This window comes from Hippocampus bargibanti, linkage group LG10 (genome assembly GCF_051943395.1).
Source record: "Hippocampus bargibanti isolate YZ-2025 linkage group LG10, ASM5194339v1, whole genome shotgun sequence".
Classification (NCBI taxonomy): Eukaryota; Metazoa; Chordata; class Actinopteri; order Syngnathiformes; family Syngnathidae; genus Hippocampus; species Hippocampus bargibanti.
The window spans coordinates 2,735,565-2,758,940 of NC_142743.1; the positions used below are offsets into that span (position 1 = coordinate 2,735,565).

At 41.8% G+C, this 23,376-nt stretch overlaps 2 protein-coding genes across 4 annotated transcripts in view; both read left to right on the plus strand.

Moving 5' to 3' along the window:
- Positions 1-23,105, plus strand: part of galnt7 (UDP-N-acetyl-alpha-D-galactosamine: polypeptide N-acetylgalactosaminyltransferase 7) — a 67,058-nt gene extending 43,953 nt beyond the window's left edge. For both annotated transcript variants that reach the window (XM_089005676.1, XM_089005677.1), the window contains 5 exons: positions 5,649-5,751; positions 12,172-12,270; positions 13,724-13,852; positions 17,606-17,636; positions 22,394-23,105. In XM_089005676.1, the coding sequence (XP_088861802.1) occupies positions 5,649-5,751; positions 12,172-12,270; positions 13,724-13,852; positions 17,606-17,636; positions 22,394-22,500 (469 nt within the window). In that variant the 3' untranslated portion in view covers positions 22,501-23,105. The remainder of the gene's footprint in view (positions 1-5,648; positions 5,752-12,171; positions 12,271-13,723; positions 13,853-17,605; positions 17,637-22,393) is intronic.
- LOC148892069 (uncharacterized) lies at positions 14,973-17,112 on the plus strand. Of its 2 annotated transcripts, none has more exons than XR_016116163.1 (3): positions 14,973-16,078; positions 16,142-16,245; positions 16,337-17,112. XR_016116163.1 is itself a non-coding variant. In XM_089005687.1 (3 exons), exons 1-3 carry the CDS (start codon positions 16,145-16,147, stop codon positions 16,787-16,789), a joined length of 360 nt encoding a protein of 119 aa, XP_088861813.1. In that variant the 5' UTR covers positions 14,973-16,144; the 3' UTR covers positions 16,790-17,112. The 2 variants fall into 2 exon arrangements, 1 of the variants encoding a protein (XP_088861813.1); XM_089005687.1 differs by having other exon boundaries at positions 14,973-16,245; positions 16,337-16,431; positions 16,626-17,112.
- Positions 23,106-23,376: the final 271 nt, after the last annotated feature.

The window sequence follows — 23,376 nt, forward strand, 5'->3', positions numbered from 1 at the left end:
CAAAACTACTTCAAAATGAACCCAGAAATGGCCAGTTTCAGAAGGTCCCGCCCCCTTGTTCGTGACGTCACACCAAGACGTCTTGCCTTGCTCGAGAATCAAAACAATGGCTTCAGATTCGGCGAAGATGCATTCTTGTTGCTCATCCAGTTCTGAATATGATTCAACTATTTCTGAAGAGGAAAGTATAAATGTTTGCAATCGATTAAAGAAGGTTTTCCGGGTCGTTTTGATTGCCCAAGACTGATGTGTAGTGTCACAGAAAATGCAGAAGATGGCGGCAGAGCTCCGTTGGAAGTAGTTTTGTTTTGCAGTTTTGAATGTTTTTCAACAAATATCAAATAGTTGCCTCGGTGTAACATACGATTCACCATTGCATTATTTATGTGTTTCCCTTCTAATTTCGCCATCAACACGGATCAACACAAAGTTTTCAGACCAAACAAAGTACCGCAAAATGCATTGAGGTGATGCAAGGTATGTCCTCTCTCAGTCAGGGGCGTTCCTTCAGTGACGTAGGGTGAGGACTAATCACCAACTCAAAAACCAGACTTCCGGAATATTCAGCACGAGTCTTAAAACGTAAAATATAGCTATATGTGATGGAATCTTTGTAAAATCCGCTCCGTAGAAGTCATTTGAAGCCATTTTACAAATTATGGACATTATTTTTTTCTGAAGAAAGGAGAGTCTAAGGTTTCTTACGCTGCATTGAATGTTTATGTAATTCGAAAACTCAATATTCTGTGGGTCCTGGAATTTGAGGAAAAAAATGCCAAAAACCCTGGCATTGGAGTGGACACATTTTTGCACATGTCTGGCAGTGAAGGAGTTTATCAGGGCTGTGTGATGAAATTATTGGTTTTAAATATTATTTTATAATTTCTGTGTAATTACAAACCTTTTATGTCTTTTTTTCTGAGCTTCTGTGATTCAAAATGCACAATGTTGCAAAATGACTATGAAGGTTCTTTTGGATTGGATTGGATTTGCCTTTATTAGTCTCGCAGTGGAGAAATTTACATTTTTCCACTTTTCATTTCTCCAGTTTATAATTAGATGTAAATTAATTAATTAATTTACAGTTTACATTTCTCCTTTTGAAAATTACATTTTCAAAAGCTGCATAACTTAATATGGCCATTGAAGTGTCAAATGTTTTAAGAATAACCAAAATGAATCTGTCTTACGTACAACCTTATCCGATGCCACAGAGACACGAGTTGTTTTTTTGTCTTGAAGACATTGAATGTCTTCAGACATCTTGACAATTTATTTCCAATATGTTGCAAAGAAACAGTCGTTATCTCGTTTGAACTTGAGCATTATGATCATAAGATAATTATCCATTGATATTTAATGCTAATTTATTTAATGCCACGTGTCAAGTAAAAACATGTTTTGTTCACAATATTTAGCATGACATTTATGCTCAATATTAAGTACCGCAATGAAAGTTCACTCAAGGTACAAAGAATAGTTGACTGAACAAGTTAAAAATGTAAAATATAGGGTACTATCTAACTAGATATTTAAAAATAATTTTTCAAAGCTGAAAACAGACAGGAAGTGAAGTAACTTTATAAATACGATTAATAAATACATGTCTTAATGAAATTAGAATAATCTGTTTTAAATATACAGTAATACTTTTAGAATTATGCACACAAAAGAATGTCATTATTGAAGAATAAAACAATATTTTGTCATTTGGTTGAATAACGATTTGAATAAATCAACTTGATCTAAAATATTATGAGAAATTCAGACAAAAAGCATTCAAACAAATTTAAAGCACAAAAGATAAAATGCATTTTAATTTTCAACTCACTCAAGCACTTTCAAACAGCCAACCCTGCATACAAATTGCTGTACATGGAGCAATGATCATATGCACAACAATAAAGCAACAAGCCAGTCACAAAGACAGTAGGAAGCACCCGAGAGTAAAACTAACACCAATTCTGAGTCACGCTGAGTCAAATGCCAGAGAGGACAAGTGAGTTTTGAGGCAGGTTTCAAAGATGGACAGCGAGACGCTGGCCAAATGTTTAGTGGGAGGTCATTCCAACGGATGTTGAAAGGCTTGATCCCTTTTGAACATCCATCTAATTCTTGGTACTTCTAATAATGTCTGGTCAGCAGACCTGAGGCACCGGGATTGTTTGCAGGGGTGGATAAGAGTGGAGAGGTAAGTTTAATGGTCATTTAAAAAATTTAAAACAAATACTCACCCAACTCAACTGAATTTATAGAGCACTTTCAAACAGACAAGCAGTAAATCAGTCACAAAAATAGTAGAAAGAGCCACGAAGTAAAACTAAGACTGAGTCTGAGTCCTGCAGAGTCCAATGCCAAAGAGTACAATTGAGTTTTGAGGCGGGTTTTAAAGATGGGCAGCTGTGTGTGTGTGTGTGGGGGGGGGGGGGGGGCGCTAAGAGTGAGTAGCATCTCCTGACTGCCTGGTGACAGAAACTGTCCTTGAGCCTGCTGGTCTTGGCTCGGAGACTCCGCAGTCTCCTACCCGATGGCAGCAGGCTGAAAAGGCTGTGGGAGGGGGGTGGGTGGGATCGGCAGTGATCCTGATGGCTCTGCGGGTGAGGCGGGTGTTGTAAATATCCTGAAGGGGGGAGAGACAGAGAGACACTGATTATCTTCTCAGCTGTCCTCACGATGCGCTGCAGAGTCGTATGGCAGGACACGGTGCAGGTGGCGTACCACAGGGTGATACAGCTGGTCAGGATGCTCTCGATATTACCGCGGGAGAAGGAGTTCGTGATGGGGTTCAGGGCTCCAACTCTTTTGAGCTTGCGGAGGAAGTACAGGCGCTGGTGGGATCTCTTGGCCAGTGATGCCGTGTTGTGGCTCCAGGACAGGTCTTCGGAGATGTGCACTCGGTGCTGCTCACTCTCTCCACTGCATCACCGTCGATGGTTAGTGGAGCATGCTGGGGGTGCACTCTCCTGAAGTCCACAACAATCTCCTTCGTCTTCTGCACATTCCGACGGAGATTGTTGTCCTTGCACCACGTGGGCAGGCGGCTGACTTCGTCCCTGTAGGCTCTGTCTACTCATCATTGTTGATGAGGCCCACCACAGTTGTGTCATCCGCAAACTTTATGAAGAGGTTGGAGCTGGGTGATGATGGTGAGTCATGTGTGAGCAGAGTGAAGAGGAGGGTGCACAGCACACACCCCTGGGGGGCCGCTGTGTTCAGCGTGATGTGCTGGAGGTGTTGTTTCCAACTCTGACTTCCTGCGGTCTCCCCGTCAGGATGTCCAGCAGGCAGTTGTACAGGGAGGTGCTGATCCCCAATATGACCTTAAAAAGAACTATAAAATGTAAAGGGAGCCAGTGTCGGAATTATGTGCTCCCTCCTAAGAGTACCAGTCAAGAGGCGAGCAGCAGCATTTTGGACCACCTGGATACACTTTATCGAGGAAGCGCTGATTCCAAAGTAAAGTGCATTACAGTCATCAAGTCGGGATGTGACAAAATACATTGATTTTACTGCCTTAAGGTGCTCACCAGAAAGAAGAGGTTTTACTTCATCCAGCTGCCTAAGATGAAAGAAGCTGGATTTAACAACGGCACAAATTTGGTGGTCGAACTTCGAAACACTGTCCAGTTTAAGACCCACGTTTGAGACTGTTGAGTTAAGATAAGGAGACATGCGACCCAAGTCTACAGGATGGGATGTACATGGGCCACTGTTACCAAACAGTACACTTCTGTCTTCTCTTTCATTGAAGTTCAAGAAATGTTGTGCCATCCATGTTTTGATTTCCTCCAGGCAGGATAAAAGTATCCCTAATGAGATAGAACCCAATGAGAGCAAGTATAGCGAGAATAGCAGAGGCCCCAGAATTGAGCCCTGTGGAACACCGCATGACAGGGGTTGCGGTGACATGACAAAAGGTTACTGGACACCAGGCCAGACAACTCTGAAAAGTTGCCTGCCCAGCCATAAAGTTGCCTGCCCTATTTTTCACAACATGAAACACAATAAGACGACTAATCGCAAAAAAAAAAAAAACATTTGTTGCAAAGTATTATGGATTGATAATCAGAATATATAACAGAACAACACTTTAAAATGTACTTACCACAAATGCTCCTGGCTTAATTTATCGTAAATATCACTTGCTGTTGATTTTGCCCCAGTTGTTGTTTGTCCATACACTGTCCGGCGTGTTGCATAATGCAATGTTTGTGTTGCGTCGTCTGCTACAAGCCGCGTGAACTCCTCTTTCCACGATATTGATAATGTATGTTTACGTTTTGTAGCCTCATACATTTTGTTAGCTTTCTTCTGGGGCTGAGGTTCTGTGTAACTACAGTAAAGTCTCGTTATATCGATATCGGATATATCGATAGTCCCGGTTATATCGATACTATTTCTATGCACGCACGGAGAAAATTACATGCAAACAGGGTCGGATATATCGATAGTCCCGGTTATATCGATATTTTTTCGGACTCCTTTGAATATCGATATAACGAGACTTTACTGTACTTTGGAAAATGATGTTCAAATGCACGACCTTATAACGCTCGGGAAAGTCCTCGTTTCATCCTCGTACTTTGCAAAAATGCATGGTCTGTCACAGACCCTTGTCTAAAATGAATCAACTCAAGTAAATACCATGAATTAAAGGGCAACCGACGTCACTTTTTTGTTTTTTAACTGACATCAGAAAAACGTTATATAGCATCTAAAATACCCAAAACACGCAGTATGATATTTTTATTCAAATGCAAAACACCAATAAAAATGACTTAGTGTCCAAAATCTGCAAAAAATTGAGCTGCGAATTGGGCATTTTCAGAAAGTCCCGCCCCCAGTTCGACGTCACGCCAAGACGTCTTGCATTGCTGGAGAATCCAAACAATGGCAACAATTCGGAGAATATGCTTTCTTGTTACACACCCAGTTATGAATATGATTCAAATAGTTCTGAAGAGGAAAGCATACATGTTTGCAATCGATTAAAGAATTTATTCCATGCCATTTTGAAGCAACATTGGGGCAACAATGGATCACCAGAAAAGAGGCACAAAATGGATTGGATTTGGATTGGATATGCCTTTATTAGTCTCACAGTGGAGAAATTTACATTTCACAGCAGCAAAGTGATGTCAAATGGTGACCTCCAGTTCCTTTTATGGAGCTTGGGCTCCCTCTTCTGGCGGTTTTTGGGTGCAACACAGTTCTCAGACCAAACATGTACAGCAAAATACATTGACGTGATGGAAGGACTGCTACAATGTGTCTTTTTTCGGTCAGGGGGCCGTCCTTTCGTGACGTCACGTACGGACTCGTCACAAACTCAAAAACAAGACTTCCTGAATATTCAGAGCGAGTCTTAAAACGTAAAATATAGCTATATGCGGTGGAATCTTATTAAAATACGCTGAGTAGAAGTCATTTGAAGCCATTTTACAAATTATTGACAACTTGTCCGGAGACGTCGGTTGTCCTTTAAATATGCCATTCTCACTTTGCCGTGACAATACTTATGGAAGAGAATGTTTATGTACGTGTGCAATACTGTTAGCCTCCCTTTTTATGTTCTTATTTCAGAATTGTGATACTGAAGGCATAATAGATTTCTCTGAGACGGATTAAATGATTTCATTTTTTATTAGGAAAGACCATCGGTGCAAAAGCTTCAAATGGTTCATGGAGGAAATTGCCTATGACATTCCGTTGCACTACCCTCTGCCTTCCAAAAATGTTGAATGGGGAGAGGTGAGTAGATGAAACACCACAGCAGACATATGCAGTATATCAGGGGTTGGGAACCCTTTTGACTAAGAGAGCCATAAAAGTAAAACATTTAGAAATGTTATTCAGTGAGAACCACAAACACGGAGCATGCACGCACGCACACACGCATACGCGTTTTTGCTACATGGTGGGGACATGCTGTGCAAAAGCTTTGACCCGTGGGAACCCAATTTCAAACATGAAAAAAACATTTTTATGAAACTCATAAAAATTTGATTTTAGGACCCAAATTTTTTGAGCCTGTGCTCACTCAGAAATCACTTTAAAATGGCATAATTCTTGATTGAATTTTTCCAGGATTTTCGCAACTCCGTGGGGAATTAACAAATCACATCAAACCAAAACTACCAGCACGTGGCGCTTATTTTTTTTCAAGAGACAATATTTAGAGCCTGTAAGGTCAGCAATTGTTTTGCAAGAGCCATGATCATATATTTTTGACAATTCTAAATTTTGAACACATAAATTGTGAAATATTTTGTTCACATGTACAACTGGGTCCAAGCCCCCTCCTATTTTCTGACACTATATCCGACAGAATAATCAAGCACCAGATGTAGGTCTGCCAGGTTCTGTCACAACCAAAAGTTTAACTGCATCCAGTATTGGACTTTTCAATGTGCTATTCTTTATTATTTATCTGTGAATTACCCATTGGTCTTCTTTTCCTTTCGGCTTTTCCCTTCAAGAGGGTCGCCACAGCAAATCAGTGTCCTCCATCTTTAGAGGTTTAATCCGCATGTTTGTTTAGGCCAAGCTTTTACGTCGGATGACCTTCCTGACACAACCCTCTGTATTTATTCGGGCTTGTCCCTTTGTGGCTACAGAACAAGCAATGCGCTAAGTAAAAGGCTCCCAAACACAAAATGGTCATTGGCACAGCAACATTCAAAAAAGCAAAAACTATACTCACCATTTGATGACAACGCTCTGATCTTACCGTAAAATGGGAATCTCTTTCCCTCATCACATCACAAACAGAACGTCAAAGTCCTTTAAGATGTGTTATCTTCCAGTCACATAATAATAAATAATAAATAATTCCCTATTAAACCCAAGGAAAACAATTCCACCTCGTCAACATTTTCAGATGAATCAATTGAATTGTTTTTATTTTGTCTAAATCCCCCAGAAAAATGTTCAGATCAAATAACCAGTACAAACTTTTGCAATACACTACATCTGACGAATCAGTGAACCCCCAATCTGGTGCTGCCAGCAAATTTTTGTTTCATAAATGTGCTGAGTTTTAAGACTTGGTGTGCTCTTTGTGTAGTTTTTTGATTTTTATGTTTAATCTATGGAAAATAGCTCTTGTCTTTTAATTACATAGTGACTAATAACCTGTGCAGATCGGACCTAAATGACAATGTTTTGTCTCAACTTTCAATCTAAGTTGCTCGAACAAACATACTTTTTCATGCATATTTATTGGATTGGATTTGCCTTTATTAGTCTCGCAGTGGAGAAATTTACATTTCACAGCAACAAAGTTATGAAAGAAATTAAAGTAGAAAAGCAAAATACAGAAGCTGCTGGAAAGGCAGCCACTCTCGCGGCGCCGTCTTGAAGTCAAAAAAACAAAAAAAATTCAAGAACATGACAACACATTCATTCTTAAGCACTTTCTGTAACCTCTTTGTTACATAAAGCAGTTCCAGATGAAAGAGGAGAGGATCAAAGTGTCTCTTCACCAGTGGATCAGGGACATCATGGTGGAATGTGCACGTCGACTACAAGCTAAATGTGAAATCAAACACGCAGCTGTAGCATCCATTGATGAAAAGAGATTGTCTCACATCTCCTGTCCCTCATAAATCCGCTTCAATTCCAACTGCGACAGTTCCATATACGCATCGGAGCTCTGCGATGACGCGCCTTCCTTCTTATCGCGGGCTCCTCAAGCCATGTATCCATCCAGCCGCAGACTGTCCAACAGCACCGACCTTTCCGCTGAACAAAGCGGGGCTGTGAAGATGCTGCCCATTACAGGCTCAAAAAAGCACAATCGCCCCAGAGCTGTCCAGCGATGACAGTCAAATGGCACCGACTTTCCTCACAATCAAAAACAGTACTGGCATATTCATGCTGCCAAAAAGGCGCAACTGCTCAGCACAGTCTCCTCCATGATGAATGTTGAGGCCAAAAATGCTGAAAAACAATCCGTATCCGTTCCACACGACGCACAACAACACAAAGTGATAAAAGAAAACACAAAACAAGACAAAAACAACAAAAAAAGCAAGGCTCATCAGAGCACTTTCTGAAGGTTGCCTACTTGGGCACATATTATAAAATAGATTGAAGAGAATCAAGTAAATGAACACTGCTCACGTACCAATTTCAATGGCAGCCTAAAATTTCAAACATTCAAGACATTGTGGTAAGAAAATAAATACAAATTGCTTTCATTTTAACAACTACGTGTAAAACGTTCAAGATTGAAATAAAAGTGCTGGACAAAATCGGTGTGTCCAGATGTTAAGTCGACAAATATTCCAGAAAAAAAACACTCAATATGTTGAAATTAAATCTATTATAATAATCCATTTCATTTCTAAGCGCCTTTCAAAACTCTCAAGGTCACTTTACAGTCACAAGATGGTTTTTTTTCTGTTGTCTCTGTGTTGTATTGAAATGTGCCAGAAACAAGTGCACATGACACATAAAACATACATAAAAACAATTCATTGTTCCAGCTCCCAAACCTAACCTTACTTTAGTTTCAAACCTACCTGCGTTCATTAATTTTTCAATGCGGTTTTTCACGAAATATTTAACTCCCTTCCAAGTTCTCCCTTTCAAATCTTCTGGTGAAGCCTTAATGCAGTTCATGCATTCGTCTTTGCCTGGAACCTTGCGAGACCTGATGGAGTCCATCAAGGTTTTCTCCACAGCGTGGATTGCTTCTTCTGTCCACTTTTTTACTTTCATTTTTACTTATTCCTTCCCTATATAAAATGAGACAGTGAATTAATATTCCTCCAAAAGTTAAGACACAGGCCAGTGCTGTCTAAAGTCATCATTGGTCTGTTTTGTAACAGTTTTGTAGTTTTTATACATCAAATGATAACACATTCACAAGCCACTAGATAATTCAACAGATCCTTGGAGCAGTGTGAAGTCCCATCCTGCTTCAAACAATCTACTATCGTCCCAGTTCCAAAGAAACCAGCACCCTCGGGATTGAACGACTATAGACCTGTTGCTCTGACATCTGTGGTCATGAAGTCCTTTGAACGCCTCGTGCTGAACCACCTAAAGAACATCACCGGACCTCTGCTAGATCCTCTTCAGTTTGCCTACCGGGCAAAGAGGTCTGTGGAGGATGCAGTCAACATCGGACTGCACCACATCCTCGACCACCTTGACAATACAGGAACCTACGCAAGGATCCTGTTTGTGGACTACAGCTCTGCGTTCAATACCATCATCCCAGAACTCCTCATCCCCAAACTTCTCCAGCTTGGTGTGTCCCCTACGCTCTGCCAGTGGACCCTCAGCTTCCTGACAGGACGGACACAACAGGTCAGACTGGGAAATATATCATCCACAACACGAACCACGAGCACTGGAGCCCCGCAGGGATGCGTCCACTCTCCATTGCTCTTCTCTCTCTACACGAACGACTGCACCTCAACGCACCCAGCTGTCAAATTCATAAAGTTCGCAGACGACACCACGGTCATCGGTCTCATCAAAGACGCCGACAAGTCTGCGTACCGACAACAAGTGGAGCAGCTGGAGCTCTGGTGCAGCCGTCACAACCTGGAGCTGAACACGCTCAAGACAGTTGAGATGATCGTGGACTTCAGGAAACATCCATCACCACAGCTACCCCTCACACTATCCAACTGCCTTGTGTCAACCGTTGAGACCTTCAAGTTCCTGGGAATCACAGCCTCCCAGGACATGAAGTGGGAGGTCAACACCAACTCTATCCTGAAAAAGGCCCAACAGAGAATACGTCTGTGTAAGCTCTCAGTCGTACAGGAGTGGTCCATCGATGAGAAGGTTTCTTCAACCGTCATCTGTACAAATTTGAAGGTTTCGGACGTTTCGCCTCCTATCCAAGAGGCTTCGTCAGCGAACTAAAGTCTGACTGGTCGTGTCGGCCCTATTTATATATCCCTAATGTCCAGACATGGTGACGCCGGACACAGCTATGATAGGTCCCTACTCTCAGGTTGAGGGGGGCAGGGGACCCCTCCCTGTGGCCCCACTGATTGTTCCTACATTCCTGACTAACGACTGGCCTATTTGCCCCACTCCCACCGGTATCACCTCATCAGCATTACGAAAGTTGCCTAACCTGTTTTGCCTGAGCAGGCTATTGTATGAACGATCCAAATTGAACCTCACCCCACCAGACCGATTTAATGAAGGATTTTGTTGTTTTATAAGAATCGCTTCTTTTATTTTTTTTATGAGGTTAAAATCTTAGCGAAAGAACGTAGATGGTTTGAAAGGGGGGTAAAAGAAGCGATTCTTATAAAACAACAAAATCCTTCATTAAACCGGTCTGGTGGGGTGAATGTCCTCCAGCTGGGTCGGTCGGGTTCAGGCTGCATTTTTTCATGGCAGTCTTCAGCTGGTCTTTATAGCGTTTTTGGGGCCTCCTGCCAGGCGCCGGCCGAGATGGAGCTTGCCATAAAGCACCTTACGTGGAAAGCGTTCTTCTGGCATCCTGATCACATGGCCTAGCCAGCGAAGTTGGTGCTGGGTGACTGTAGCTTCCACACTGGTGCAGTTGGTTTTGTAGAGTATTTCAGTGTGGGGGACTCTGTCTCTCCAGGATAGCCCAAGGATGCATTGTAGGCACTTGATGTGGAAGGCCTCAAGCATCCTGAGGTGGCAACTGTACAGGGTCCATGCTTCCAGCTATAGAGGAGGGTTGACACAACAACAGCCCCATAAACTGCAGTCTTGGTGTGGAGTTTGAGATCTTTGTTTTGAAAGACCCTCCTCCTCAGTCTGCCAAAACATGCTGATGCCTGTTTGATCCGGTTTTGTATCTCTCTGTCGATGCTGCAGTCATCAGAGAGAAAGCTGCCCAGGTATTTGAAAGAGTCCACTATTGCTAGTTGCTTATTGGAGATGGTGAATGTTGGTGGATGAACTGGAGGAATGGATGCCCACTGACAGATTACCTCAGTCTTTTCCACATTGACAGAGAGGCCCAGTCTACCATAGGCATCTGCAGCAGCCGAGAGACTAGCTTGTAGTGCTTCTGGTGTGTGGGCCACAACTGCACAGTCATCTGCATATTGCAGTTCGATGACTTGCTCTGATCTCACTTTCGTGACTGCCTGGAGCTTCCTGATGTTGAATAGATTTCCATCAAGCCGGAAATCTATGGTAACCCCACTGTTCTTCTCGATCATCTAATGGAGCTACAGTGTCACACAGGAGGAAGATGTTGAACAGGACTGGTGCGAGGACACATCCCTGGCGTACACCAGTCTGCCACATTAGGGCCGCATACACTCACAGTTTTTTGCTCTGGAATGCCGCCGTGGGAACACTTTAGGAAATGCCATGAAACGTCTTTAAAACATGGTTTGAAGCCTCTCAGAGCAATTTGCCCGTGGGGACCTCATTTTAGGTCCCCACGGGTACATCAGTCCCCACCGGGCTGCGTGCAATCAGATTGATGTCCCCACCGGAGCGCTCAAACGAGAACATGCACACGCACACACACAAACTCACACATGCAAGCACGCACGCGTGGCCAATTTTTAACAAAATGCCAGAATGTATTATTTAAAATAACTTTGTGATAGTACTCACCGTTAACATGAATGGTTTTCCGTTCTTCGTGATTGCTAAAAATCCAGCTTGCCGGGTTAATCGACGAAGTTACTGTTAGCTAGTCTGCAAGCGGCTCATAAGCTGCCACACTTGCTATCTGCAATATACTTCTCGCAGAAGTATATTGATGCTAACGTTAACATGGGGCTTGTTAAAATGTCACTGACATTTGACTGTTTCATCGATGGTATTGTTTCATTGCAAATTAGAATCAGAACCTTTTGTCTTCTCAAAGGCGAAACCTCCGGTGCATTCAAGATGAAGTGTACTCATCTGGCTCATTTAAAGGGTCATTTACCTGTTTCAACATGACGGACAGTATCAACCAATCAAAATTGCGCTTTCCGCCAACCTAGGTCAGTGTCATACAATAAAAATTGCGCTTTCTGCCAACTGCAACCCCAACAGTTAATGAACAGCGAAAAAGCGAGAATATGTATTTAGTTTTATCGGCGAGCCATATGCAATCATCAAAAGAGCCATATATGGCTCGCAAGCCATAGGTTCCCGACCCCTGCAGTATATGATATAAAGTGTCACTTATTTGTATGCATGTGTGTTTGTGTGTAGATTCGGGGCTTTGAGACGAGTTACTGTATTGACAGTATGGGACACTCAAATGGAGGGAATGTGGAAACTGGACCATGCCATAGAATGGGTGGCAATCAGGTAAATATACCATTGCTGTATCTTAAATGCATGGTCTCGATTTCTGTCATGTCAAAAACAAAATCCACACAGATCACACAGTTGCATGCACACAAAAATTCTGGAACCTATAAATTATCTATTACTACGCAAAAATTGAAGACCATGACCATCATTTGCCCAATCCTGGATCAAAAATATTGAACGGTGGCTGTTTGTGAATGATCACTGTTTAATTTAGGAGAAAAGAAGGCATGTCATGATTTTTTTCAGAAAAGCAACTTTTGTTCAAAATGTGAACGTTCTTTAAGAAACTCACAGGAAAAAAAAAACAACAAAAAACTACACCTTCAAGCAGCTATAAATGACTCATCCTACACTACAAAGATGAAATTTCAGCAGCGATACGTTGATACCAGTTTATTAATTAGATTAGATTAGCCCTTCTTTGTCTCACAGTGGATAAATGCACATTTCACAGTAGCAATCACAAAATACAGGTGCTTCTTGAAAGACAGCCACTCTCGCGGCGCCATCTTGAAGTAAAAAATAAATAATGGCACAGAAAGCCTCCAATATGACATTCTTTTTATTTATTTGTTTATTTTAAACATCCTGATTTGTGACCAGTTTTAATCATTTTTTGCAGTTAAATCATGCAATACTATATTGATATTTTTGTTGGGCCTCTTGTGTGCAATTTCACATTTTGATAAATATTTACACTAATATTATTCACAATCAGATACATTTTTATACGGCAGCTAGACACAAAGGCATCAGAATCAATGAATCATTTTTTTCTCAGAATTGAATGCTAGCATTTTTCATCCATTAAAAGAAAAATCCTGACAATAAAAAATGTTTCTTGCTTTTTTTTTTACTGCCCATAATCAATTGGTGAGTGATCACCATTGTTTTTCCATGAAAATTGTTATTATTAATATTAGTAGTATTAGTATTTTTTATGATTATATGACTGTCTGCTGTGAAATCTCTATTGTTTTTTGTTTTTGTTTTTTTCCAAAATGAATCATATTTTTGCAGAACTAAACATGCACAAAAACTTATTTTGCACACGCACCGCGCGTGAACACGCAGCGGCGCCCCTCTCCCAGCAAATTGGCATTTTCGTGTTTATTATGTTTGTTAAAGTCATTATAAGTGCCTTCCACGCTGGGTCCGAGAGGACAGTAATTTCATCTGAGCTGTATGTCATGCATATTAGCATATTTGACAATAAAGCTGACTTTGACTTTGACATAAGACCGAGTGGAAAATTAGATTTTTTAAAATATGTCAAAAACAATAAACATAAAATGTCTCTCGTGCTACCTACTGTTGAAAAAAACAACTATTCTGGTACATTTTAAAGTAAATTCCAATTATTATTTTTTTTGTTGAAATTAGCTCCAAGTAACTGATGTCGGTCTTGGATTAATGTATCCATTGTTTTTATGTGTTTTGAAAATAGCTGTTCCGTATCAATGAAGCTAACCAGCTGATGCAGTATGACCAGTGTCTGACCAGAGGAAATGATAAGGGGGATATCATCATCACACATTGTGGCCAGAAACAGTACACTGAATGGAAGTATTTCAAGGTGAAAACAACACATTTATTACCCCACTGCGTAATGCAGCGATCTAAGCATGATATTTTTAATGGAAAATGATGGGACTTAACCATTTCAGATTGTTTTATTCAGCCAATCTATCTGTTACCGTACCCAAAAAGTCCAAGAGATGAGCACCCGAGTTGAGTTGATTTGGGTCTTCGATGTCTTTCTTAGGGTACCATGACAGTAGTCAGAATGTAGATAAGTACGTATATCTCAACTCAACACTACCTTCTATCTATCTATCTATCTATCTGTCTGTCTGTCTGTCTGTCTAGCTCTCTCTGTTTCTATCTAGCTCTCTATATCTCTATCTCTCTCTCTGTCTCTATCTCTATCTATATCGCCCTCTTTCATATATATATATATATATATATATATATATATATACAGTAAAGTCTCGTTATATCGATATTCAAGGGAGTCCGAAAAAAATATCGATATAACCGGGACTATCGATATATCCGACCCTGTTTGCATGTAATTTTCTCCGTGCGTGCATAGAAATAGTATCAATATAACCGGGACTATCGATATATCCGATATCGATATAACGAGACTTTACTGTATATATATATATATCGCTGTCTGTTCGTCCGTCGCTCCGTCTAAATTCTATGATTGCCCCCCCCCCCCCCCCCCCCCCCCCCTGTGCGGCTGCCTCTGCAGCAGCTCCTTCCCCTTTCCCTTCTACTATTTCATTTAAACCTGAAACCTACAGGGAGGAGATGGGCATCTTCACTTTAGCTCATCGCCACTATGTTTTATTTTTTTGCCGCTCCTGTGAACGGGGAAACCACTTCACGTGATCTTCACGAGCTGAGGATGAGAAAACGGGGATGACGGGCGTGGAAAGATCGCTGCAGTAGGAGGAGAAAGTACAGACATCTTCTCCCGTCCATCATTGTGGGGAGTACAAGATCACGACAGAACAAGATGGACGAGCTAGCGCCACTAACGCAACACCAGAGGGAGTATCGGGAGGCCAGTTTCCTACTCGTCGCGGAGACATGGCTAACGTCAATCACTCTGTACACACACGCTAAGCTGGAAGACTTCCATCGCGTACGAGCGGACAGGAATGCAGGCAGCGGTAAGCAGAAAGGAAGGGGTGTTGCTGTGTTTGTGAATGACAAACGGTGCAATCCTGGGCACATCACAGTCAAAGAAAAACTCTGCACTCGGGACATTGAGCTGCTAGCCGTTAGCATCCGGCCGCATTATTTTCAGCGGGAATTCTCACATGTCAAAGCTGTGATGGCGTACATTCCCCCAACGGCAAATGGCGACACAGCCTCTGATGCCCTCAATACTGTTTAAACAAGCTGCAAACTCGGTCCCCCATCTCTGTGGACTTCAACCTTGTCTTCCTGCAATCCTCCCTCCCAACATTCATACAATATGTGACCTGTGCTCCCAGAGATAATAACATATTGGACTAATTATATTCAAATGCTAAGGTTGTGTAAAAACCCTCCCCCTACCCCCTCTTGGAAGAGCAGACAACAATATGGTGTATCTCCAGCCTGTGTACAAACCCCTGGTGCACAGGAAACTATTTGTGACCCGCACGGTCAGATGATTGTCCACTGAGGCTAAAGGGGCTCTGCGGAACTGCTTTGATTCAACCAGGTGGGAGCTCTTCACTGAGATTCATCGGGAGGACATTGATTCACTCACCGACACAGACTACATAAACTTTTGTAAATGAAACACTATACCCACCGGGACTGTGCGGTGTTTTTCCAACAACAAACCATGGATTTATTCTGACATCAAGGCCCTACTAAAGGAAAAGAAAATAGCCTATGTGTCGGGGTACAGAGAGGAACTGAAAGCCGTGAAGAACTAACTGAGGAGAAAGAATCAGAGAGCGCAAAAGGGCCTACAGGATGAAAATGGAGCAGCAGCTACAAGCCAGCAATGTCGCTGGTGTCTGGAAAAGACCTGTAAAACATCTGAGGCCACAAAAGCCCAGTGAGATTGAAGGAGAAAGACAGGGACTGGGCAGATGAATTAAACCGCTTTTTCAATCGGTTTTGACGAGACGTCTGTCGCCCCCACCCTATCGTCAACTCCACCTGTAGCTGCTCCTGCAGCCACTCTCACTGTGGACTTCCCCAACCTGCCCACTCTCACGACCATCTTCCTGCAAAGAACACCCTCAGTCGCCACTCTGCTTCCTGGCTCCTGTCTGTCACAACCGTGCAGGTGAGGAACCAACTGAAAGTGAGGAAGGCAGAAGGTCCGAACTTGCTGTGTGTCATTGTCCAGCACATGTTCAACCTGAGCCTGAAGCTGGGCAGAGTTCCACAGCTGTGGAAAACGTCATGCCTGGTCCCAGTGCCCAAGATCGCCCACTCCAAGGAGCTCAACAGGTACAGAACGCTGCCGCTGACATCTTACGTGATGAAGACACTGGATAATCTTGTCCTCGCTCACCTGCGACAGCTGGTGAGGTCATCACAGGACTCATCACTGGACCACCTACAGTTTGCCTACCAGCCCAGCATCGGTGTGGAAGACGCCATTTGCTACCTCCTCCACTCGGCGCTGCGCCCCTGGTGAGGTTCACTTTCTTCGATTTTTCCAGTGCCTTCAACGCCATCCAGCCCAATCTCCTGGGGGACAACCACCTCACACTTTGGATTACAGATTACTTTACAAACCCTCTACACCTCAGAATTTAATTACAACACTCCAACCTGCCACCTTCAGTAGTTCTCTGATGACTCAGCTATTGTCGGCCTCATTACAGAGGGAGATGATCTGGAGTACAGGGTACTGACCAAGGACCTCATGGACCGGTGCCTGCAGACTCACCTCCAGATCAATTCCAGGAAAACCAAGAAATTGGTTGTGGATTTCTGCAGGAAACAATCCTCACCTGCACCGTTGAACATCCAGGGCATGCACATATAGAGGGTGACCTCCTACAAGTACCTGGGTGTTATTCTTAACAATAAATTGGACTGGACTACGAACACGGATGCCCTAATCAATGCCCTTTTAATTTTTAGCAAGTCTGACAGATTTTTGTTTTGGTTTTGTTTTTTTTGGTCGGATATGGCTCTTTCAACATTTTGGGTTGCTGACTCCTGCATTACCTCAACCATAATAATTTCGGTCGACCTCTCAAACAGAAAACGTGTTCCTGCAACGAGCAACAGCATACACATGGGCACACAGACACCCCATCCCTTTCTCTCTCGCTCTCTCTCTCTCTCTCTCTCTCTCTCTCTCTCTCTCACTCTCTCTCTCTCTCTCACTTCTCTCTCTCTCTCTCTCTCTCTCTCTCTCTCTCTCTCTCTCTCTCTCTCTCTCTCTCTCTCTCTCTCTCTCTCTCTCGCTCTCTCTTGCTCTCGCTCTCTCTCACTCTCACTGTCTCACTCTCACACACACGTGCACACACATAACACCCAGGGCAGCAACATGGAAAAAAAAATGTTGAGGCGGTCCTAATGGTTTAGCAGAGTAGCCGCATTAGTCACCAGGTAATTTGTGTTTGACATTCCTGCCCTAGTTTAATTTTCTGTTTTCATTAGTTTCACTCTTGATGACTACCATATAAATATAGGTAGGTATTTCTCTGTTGAACTCTGAAAGTTAAATACCAAAATTTTTTAAATAGTTTATTATTGCCATATTTTGTGTTCGAATCAATATGTGATGACAAAAAAATATTTTGAGATTATGCACCACTGTTTTTAATCTCTCTTTTTTTTATCATTCTTTCAGGATCTCCATCGCTTCACTCATGTGCCAACAGGTAAATATTTGGAAATTGACTGTACTTCTTTGGGATGAATTTAACTCATTCGCTGCCATTGACAGATTTACTCGGGAATTAAAAATATGCCATAGAACGCTGTTCCCGAGTTTATCTTGTGTGTGAATTTCAAAACTGTATGTGATGTATTTCCTTCCCACGATGGGGCAAAAGTTGCACATTGGTCAACAGAAATGCAGCCTCCAATCGGCCTGTGAAGAGCATGGAGGAGGCGGGCCTTCCTTTCCATGTTTTTTTTTTTTTTTACAGTTTATGGTTTCACAGGTCCATATAGTCAATGAAAAGAAAAAAAATCATACAGCTCACTTCTACATCTGTTAATACGCCTGAATAGTTCCATTTTAAAATGACCAAAACTAGGTGAATAATCCAAAGCATCTAAGGATAAAAAATGTATTTGATAATACAACTATGTACCATTTTTTATAATATAATAAAATGAAAACAAAGACAGAAAAGGGAAAAAAAGAGGGGGTTTCTTTGACTCATAACACATTCTGTTATGAGGGGTTTAAATGTAAGCTCAAATAGGACAAAGAATGGAGGGTTGTACTGTGCTTAAACAAATGATGTTCTTATTGTTGTGATATACTTCATCCATCTTTCCCATCTTTTCAAAAAAAATCTTGCAATCTCAAAGCAAATGTAATCCTCTCGATTTTATACATATCATAGATTGTCGAACCATTCTTCGATGTTAGGTGTTTCAGGTTTTAACCACCTTCTTGGGATAGCCTTTCTACTAGCCGCACTTAGAATCTGAAATAAATATTTGGTATTATTAGAAATATTTACTGATGTGATGGAGGACTCAAATTTAAACTGGATGTCCATCTGAAAAAAATGTTATGTACTTCCCTCCAAAATGGTGCCAAGGATGTACAGTCCCAAAATATATGAAAATGGTTTGCTTCAAGGCACCTACATTGCCGCCAGCATGCTGAAGACTTTGTGTAATGTTTCTTTTGGGCTGAGGTGATGAAAAATCTTATGAGCGTTTTCCAACAAAACTCTCTCAGACACAAGCTTGAAGTTTTACATTTTATTTCACAGAGATTTTCCCAAACTTCATTTAAAGGAAAACCGACACCTCCGGACAAGTTGTGTCCATAATTTGTAAAATCACTTCAAATGATTTCTACTGAGTGTATTTTTATACCTTATATAGCTATATTTTACGTTTTAAGACTCGCGCTGAATATTCAGGAAGTCTTGTTTTCGAGTTGGTGACGATTCCTGACGTGACGTCACGGAGGGAACACCCCTGACCGAGAATGCGACACACAACGCATTTTGGGTACTTTGTTTGGTCTGAAAACACCGTGTTGATCCGTCTTGTTGGCGAAATTAGAAGGAAAACACATAAATAACGCGATGGTGAATAGTTGTATGTTGCACCAAGACTACTATTTGATACTAGTTGACACAAATTCCCAGCAGAAAAATCAGCCCATTTTCAACGGAGCTTGTGCGCCATCTTGTGCATTTTCTGGGACGCTACATTGGAGTCCTGATGGCTCGAATTGATACGGGAGGACTTCTTTAATTGATTGCAAACATTTATGCTTTCCTCTTCAGAACTATTTGAATCATCTTCATAACTGGATGAGTAACAAGAAAGCATCTTCTCCCAATCTGAAGCCATTGTTTTGATTCTAGAGCAAGGCAAGACGTCCTTGTGTGACGTCACGAACAAGGGGGCGGGACCTTCTGAAACTTGCCATTTCCGAGGTCATTTTGAAGTAGTTTTGGGACACTAAGTCATTTTTATTGGTGTTTTGCATTTGACTTAAAATGTCAGCCTGCATGATTTGGGTATGTTAGATATTTTAGATAGCTATAAAACGTTTTCTGATGTCAGTTAGCAAACCAAAAAAAATGGTGTCGGTTGTCCTTGAAGACTAAGTTGCCATCCCATTCCCGTTTTTGTTTTATATGCAGTTAATTTTGCTTTATTTGTTATAACCCCTTGTAATGTTACAGATGAGTTTCCGGTTCGAGCTGCTACTATAAACCTCCATAAATAATTTTAATAGTTAGAATATTTTCCCAGCGTGATTGTGTCATGTCCCTCTGTATTGTTTGATGTAGTGTCTGACCTGATAGTATTTATAAAAATCCTCTTTGTCCCAACCAAACTGCTTCCAAATGTGCAGAATGCTGTTAAACCTTGAGTTCCCCATCTTTCAAATTTTGTGTCCCAGTCTTTTGGTATGAAATCTGGGTCAAATGTGACCCATCTCAAGATCTTTACTTCCTCTATCAAGTGATTTTGAGCAACTGTCCTGTCCCATGTCTTGAGTGACAATGAAATCCAGGGGTTGCCAAACACTTTCACCTGATTTGTCAGGGATTCTGCAGATTCTGATGACAATGTTCTTTCAATGTCCTTCCACCTGGCGTAGTATTTTGGGTTGCACAAGCAAATTATTGGTCTTAACTGAGCCGCAATACAATAACAGTGAGACCTCAACTTACGAACTTAATTGGTTCCCAGACAGAGTGTGTAAGGCGAAAAGTGTGTATCTCAAAAAAAGAATTCCCATAGGAAACCATTAAAATGGGAATAATCCGTTCCCGGGTTTCCATAAAATATACTTTTCAACTAAATAAGCCTTAAAACTACACACAACATACCTTATTCTATGTATAATAAATGTGCTATTGTATTGTAATGAAAGAAATACACTGAATTGTATCATAAAGTCACTTTATTTACATTTGTGATGGTCATTTATGGCTTGATGGAATGGCGTTGGAGGTCGAAGGTCAAAGGGAATTGCTGTTTGGAAAGAGAGGCGCATTACATGAGGACTGTAATTAAAGAAATAAACTGTGCTGTAAAATAAAGTTTTATTTACCTTTTTGATGGTCGTTGAAGGCTTATGGAAGGAGAGTCACCTTCCATAAGGACTGTTGGTAACTTAACCTCGAGTGCTGTTCGGTCGTGTGCTTCCGCCGAAGATCACTCCGCCAGCCATGGTGGGTGTGTATTATGAAAATCGTGCTTATTATAAGGTTTAATTTTCAGAAATTTGACGTTTGTAAGACAAAAAGTTTGTAAGTTGAGGTGTTTGTAAGTGATTTTCCGAAGTGATAGCCGATAGCCATGTCTCCGTGACGAGTAGCAAGCTGGCTTCCCGGTCGGTACTCCTTCTGGTGCCGCGTTAGCGCCGCCAGCTCGTCCATTTTATTTGGGAGGGATCTCACATTCCCCATGATGATGGACGAGAGAATGTGTCGGTATTTTCTCGTTCTTTTGCGGTGATCTTTCCCAGCCCGACATCCTCGTTTTCTCCTCTTCAACTCGTCGGGGATGTCCGATGCGGCGGCCGCGAGTCCGCTATTAGCTCCCCATGCTAGTAGCTGGTCTCGACTGTACACAATGGGATTCTGAGTGCGAGTGATTTCCCTGTTATAGGGAGCGGTGAAAAAGTAAAAAATAAGAGCAAAAGTTTGTTGCCAGTTTGAGTTTGCCATTGGCTTGTGGTATACCGAGGTACTTGTCGCTGTTTTCAATGTCTGCTATTGTTCCTTCAGGGAGTGCGTCCCGTTCAGTTTGGCCTACCTTGCCTCTGTTAGTCACCATCCGGCTACATTTCTCGAGCCCGAATGAAATCCCAATGTCGATGCTGTTGATGCTGTCTGTGTGGATCAGGGAGTCTATGTCCCTTTCACTCTTAGCATACAGCTTTATGTCATCCATGTAGAGGAGGTGACTCATCGTAGCTCCATTTCTGAGGCGGTATCCATAGCCTGTCTTGGTGATTACTTGGCTGAGGGGGTTCAGTTCTATGCAGAACAGCAGGGGGGGGGGGTGCATCACCTTGGTATATGCCACATTTGACGACACTTTGTCGCTGTTTTCAATGTCTGCTATTGTTTCTTCAGGGAGTGCGTCCCGTTCAGTTTGGCCTACCTTGCCTCTGTTAGTCACCATCCGGCTACATTTCTCAAGCCCAAATGAAATCCCAATGTCGATGCTGTCGATGCTGGTTGTGTGGATCAGGGAGTTAATAAAACATTGAACATGAACTGTCCTAAACATGGCTTCTCTTGCCTACTTGTTCAGCTCCACACACTAGTTTCATTCATATCAATCATGCGGGCCGCACTAACATTAATCTTTCATATCAAGGCGGGCCGCAAAATATTCTTTTGGGGGGCGCAGTTGGTCCGCGGGACGCGAGTTTGAGACCACTGGGCTAAGGTTTCTAAACTTATTGCACGTTGTGTCCTAAAACTCAATATTCTGTGGGTAGTGCAATTTGAGGGAAAATGACTAAAAACCCTGGCACTGGAGTGTACCTCTTCTCTCACACCAGCTACTTAAGTTTAAAAAGTTAGCAAACATTCCCTCCAAGATCGTGCACGCATTTTAATGACGTCACTGTTGTTTGCAAAGACGACGAGCATTCAAGCCTGAGTCCAATTCTTATTTCTCACGCTGTAACCATAACTTTGGCAGTTTTGACAACATCCATAAACCTCCTCTTTGGCCTTCCTTTCTCCTCAGCATCCTTCCCCAATATATTCACTTCACACATTTTCAGACTTATTTCAGGCTTTAATTTTTTAGAGACTCTAGACAGATTCTTTTTTGGGTCCAATACAGCTCTTTCAACATTTTGGGTTGCCAGCCCCTGACTTTGCCTATTGTGTGTATCTGTGTGATTTTATTTATTTTCCCGTGCATCACAGTAGTAACTTTCTTTGCATTTGTTTTTCTTTTTCAGGAAAATGTTTAGATCGCTCAGACCTCCTCCGCAAAGTGTTTGTATCAGACTGCGACCCTAGTAAAACTACTCAAAGGTGGGAAATGAACAACATCATGGCTGTATAGAGACTGGTCAACTCATACAAATGAAAACATTTGGACTACGCTGAAGAAAAAGGATACACCCCGATTATAATATGCATTGATGCATACTTTAACTGGGCTGATGGTTAGTCATTTTAGGTCTGAACCATTCACTTGTCATCTTGTGGCAACCCCCTAACTAACCATTCATTGACTTTGGGGAATAGAGAAGTTATCAGTGACGAAAATATACCACCCTGCAGTGTTCTTTTAATGTCACTCTGCTTTATGGTACTGTGTTTACATTTGGTCTCCCATAGAAACACTCGTGCTGTCTAACCCACCCTCCATTTTGAAAAAAAAAAAAGATTTTAGTCATACACTGAAAAAAATAAACCATCTTATGTGCACTGTGATGTTATCTCATAAGCAGCATATACACCTATTGACGATCAGGAGTATACACCGACTGAGACGTTTCCTTCCTTCAAGATCAAAGTTAGTAAAGGACTGAATGAATGTCTCTTATCCATCCAGAAGAGTTATTTTTAGACAGGATTTTTTGTAATTGAGCCCCACACTCTGCTCGAAAAATACTTTTTGGCAGACAATTATACAGGAAATCAATAAAAAGTCAGTAATCAGGACTCCAAATTCTTTTGTGTGGTCATTACAAATGCTGTTTCTTGACTCAAATAGAGGAGTGTGTTGATTTTTTGTTGTTGTAGAATACAGGTTCTTGGTTCCCAGATAAATAGTTGGCATTTGTTACCATGTAAATAGTCTACATCAGTGGTCACAAATATTCGGCTGGGGGGCCAAATATGGCTTCCGTGTACCGTAACTTGACATAACTGTTGTTATGAATCAATTATTCATCAACATCAATTTTAATGCATACATTTTTATTATTCTGGG

Excerpts from the sequence above, each read along its gene's own strand:
- LOC148892069 (XM_089005687.1), top strand. The coding sequence starts at position 16,145 with ATGTTCAACCTGAGCCTGAAGCTGGGCAGAGTTCCACAGCTGTGGAAA. Across the intron at positions 16,246-16,336 it reads CACTCCAAGGAGCTCAACAG|GACTCATCACTGGACCACCT; the intron begins GTACAGAACGCT and ends AGGTCATCACAG. Across the intron at positions 16,432-16,625 it reads CACTCGGCGCTGCGCCCCTG|AGGGAGATGATCTGGAGTAC; the intron begins GTGAGGTTCACT and ends GCCTCATTACAG.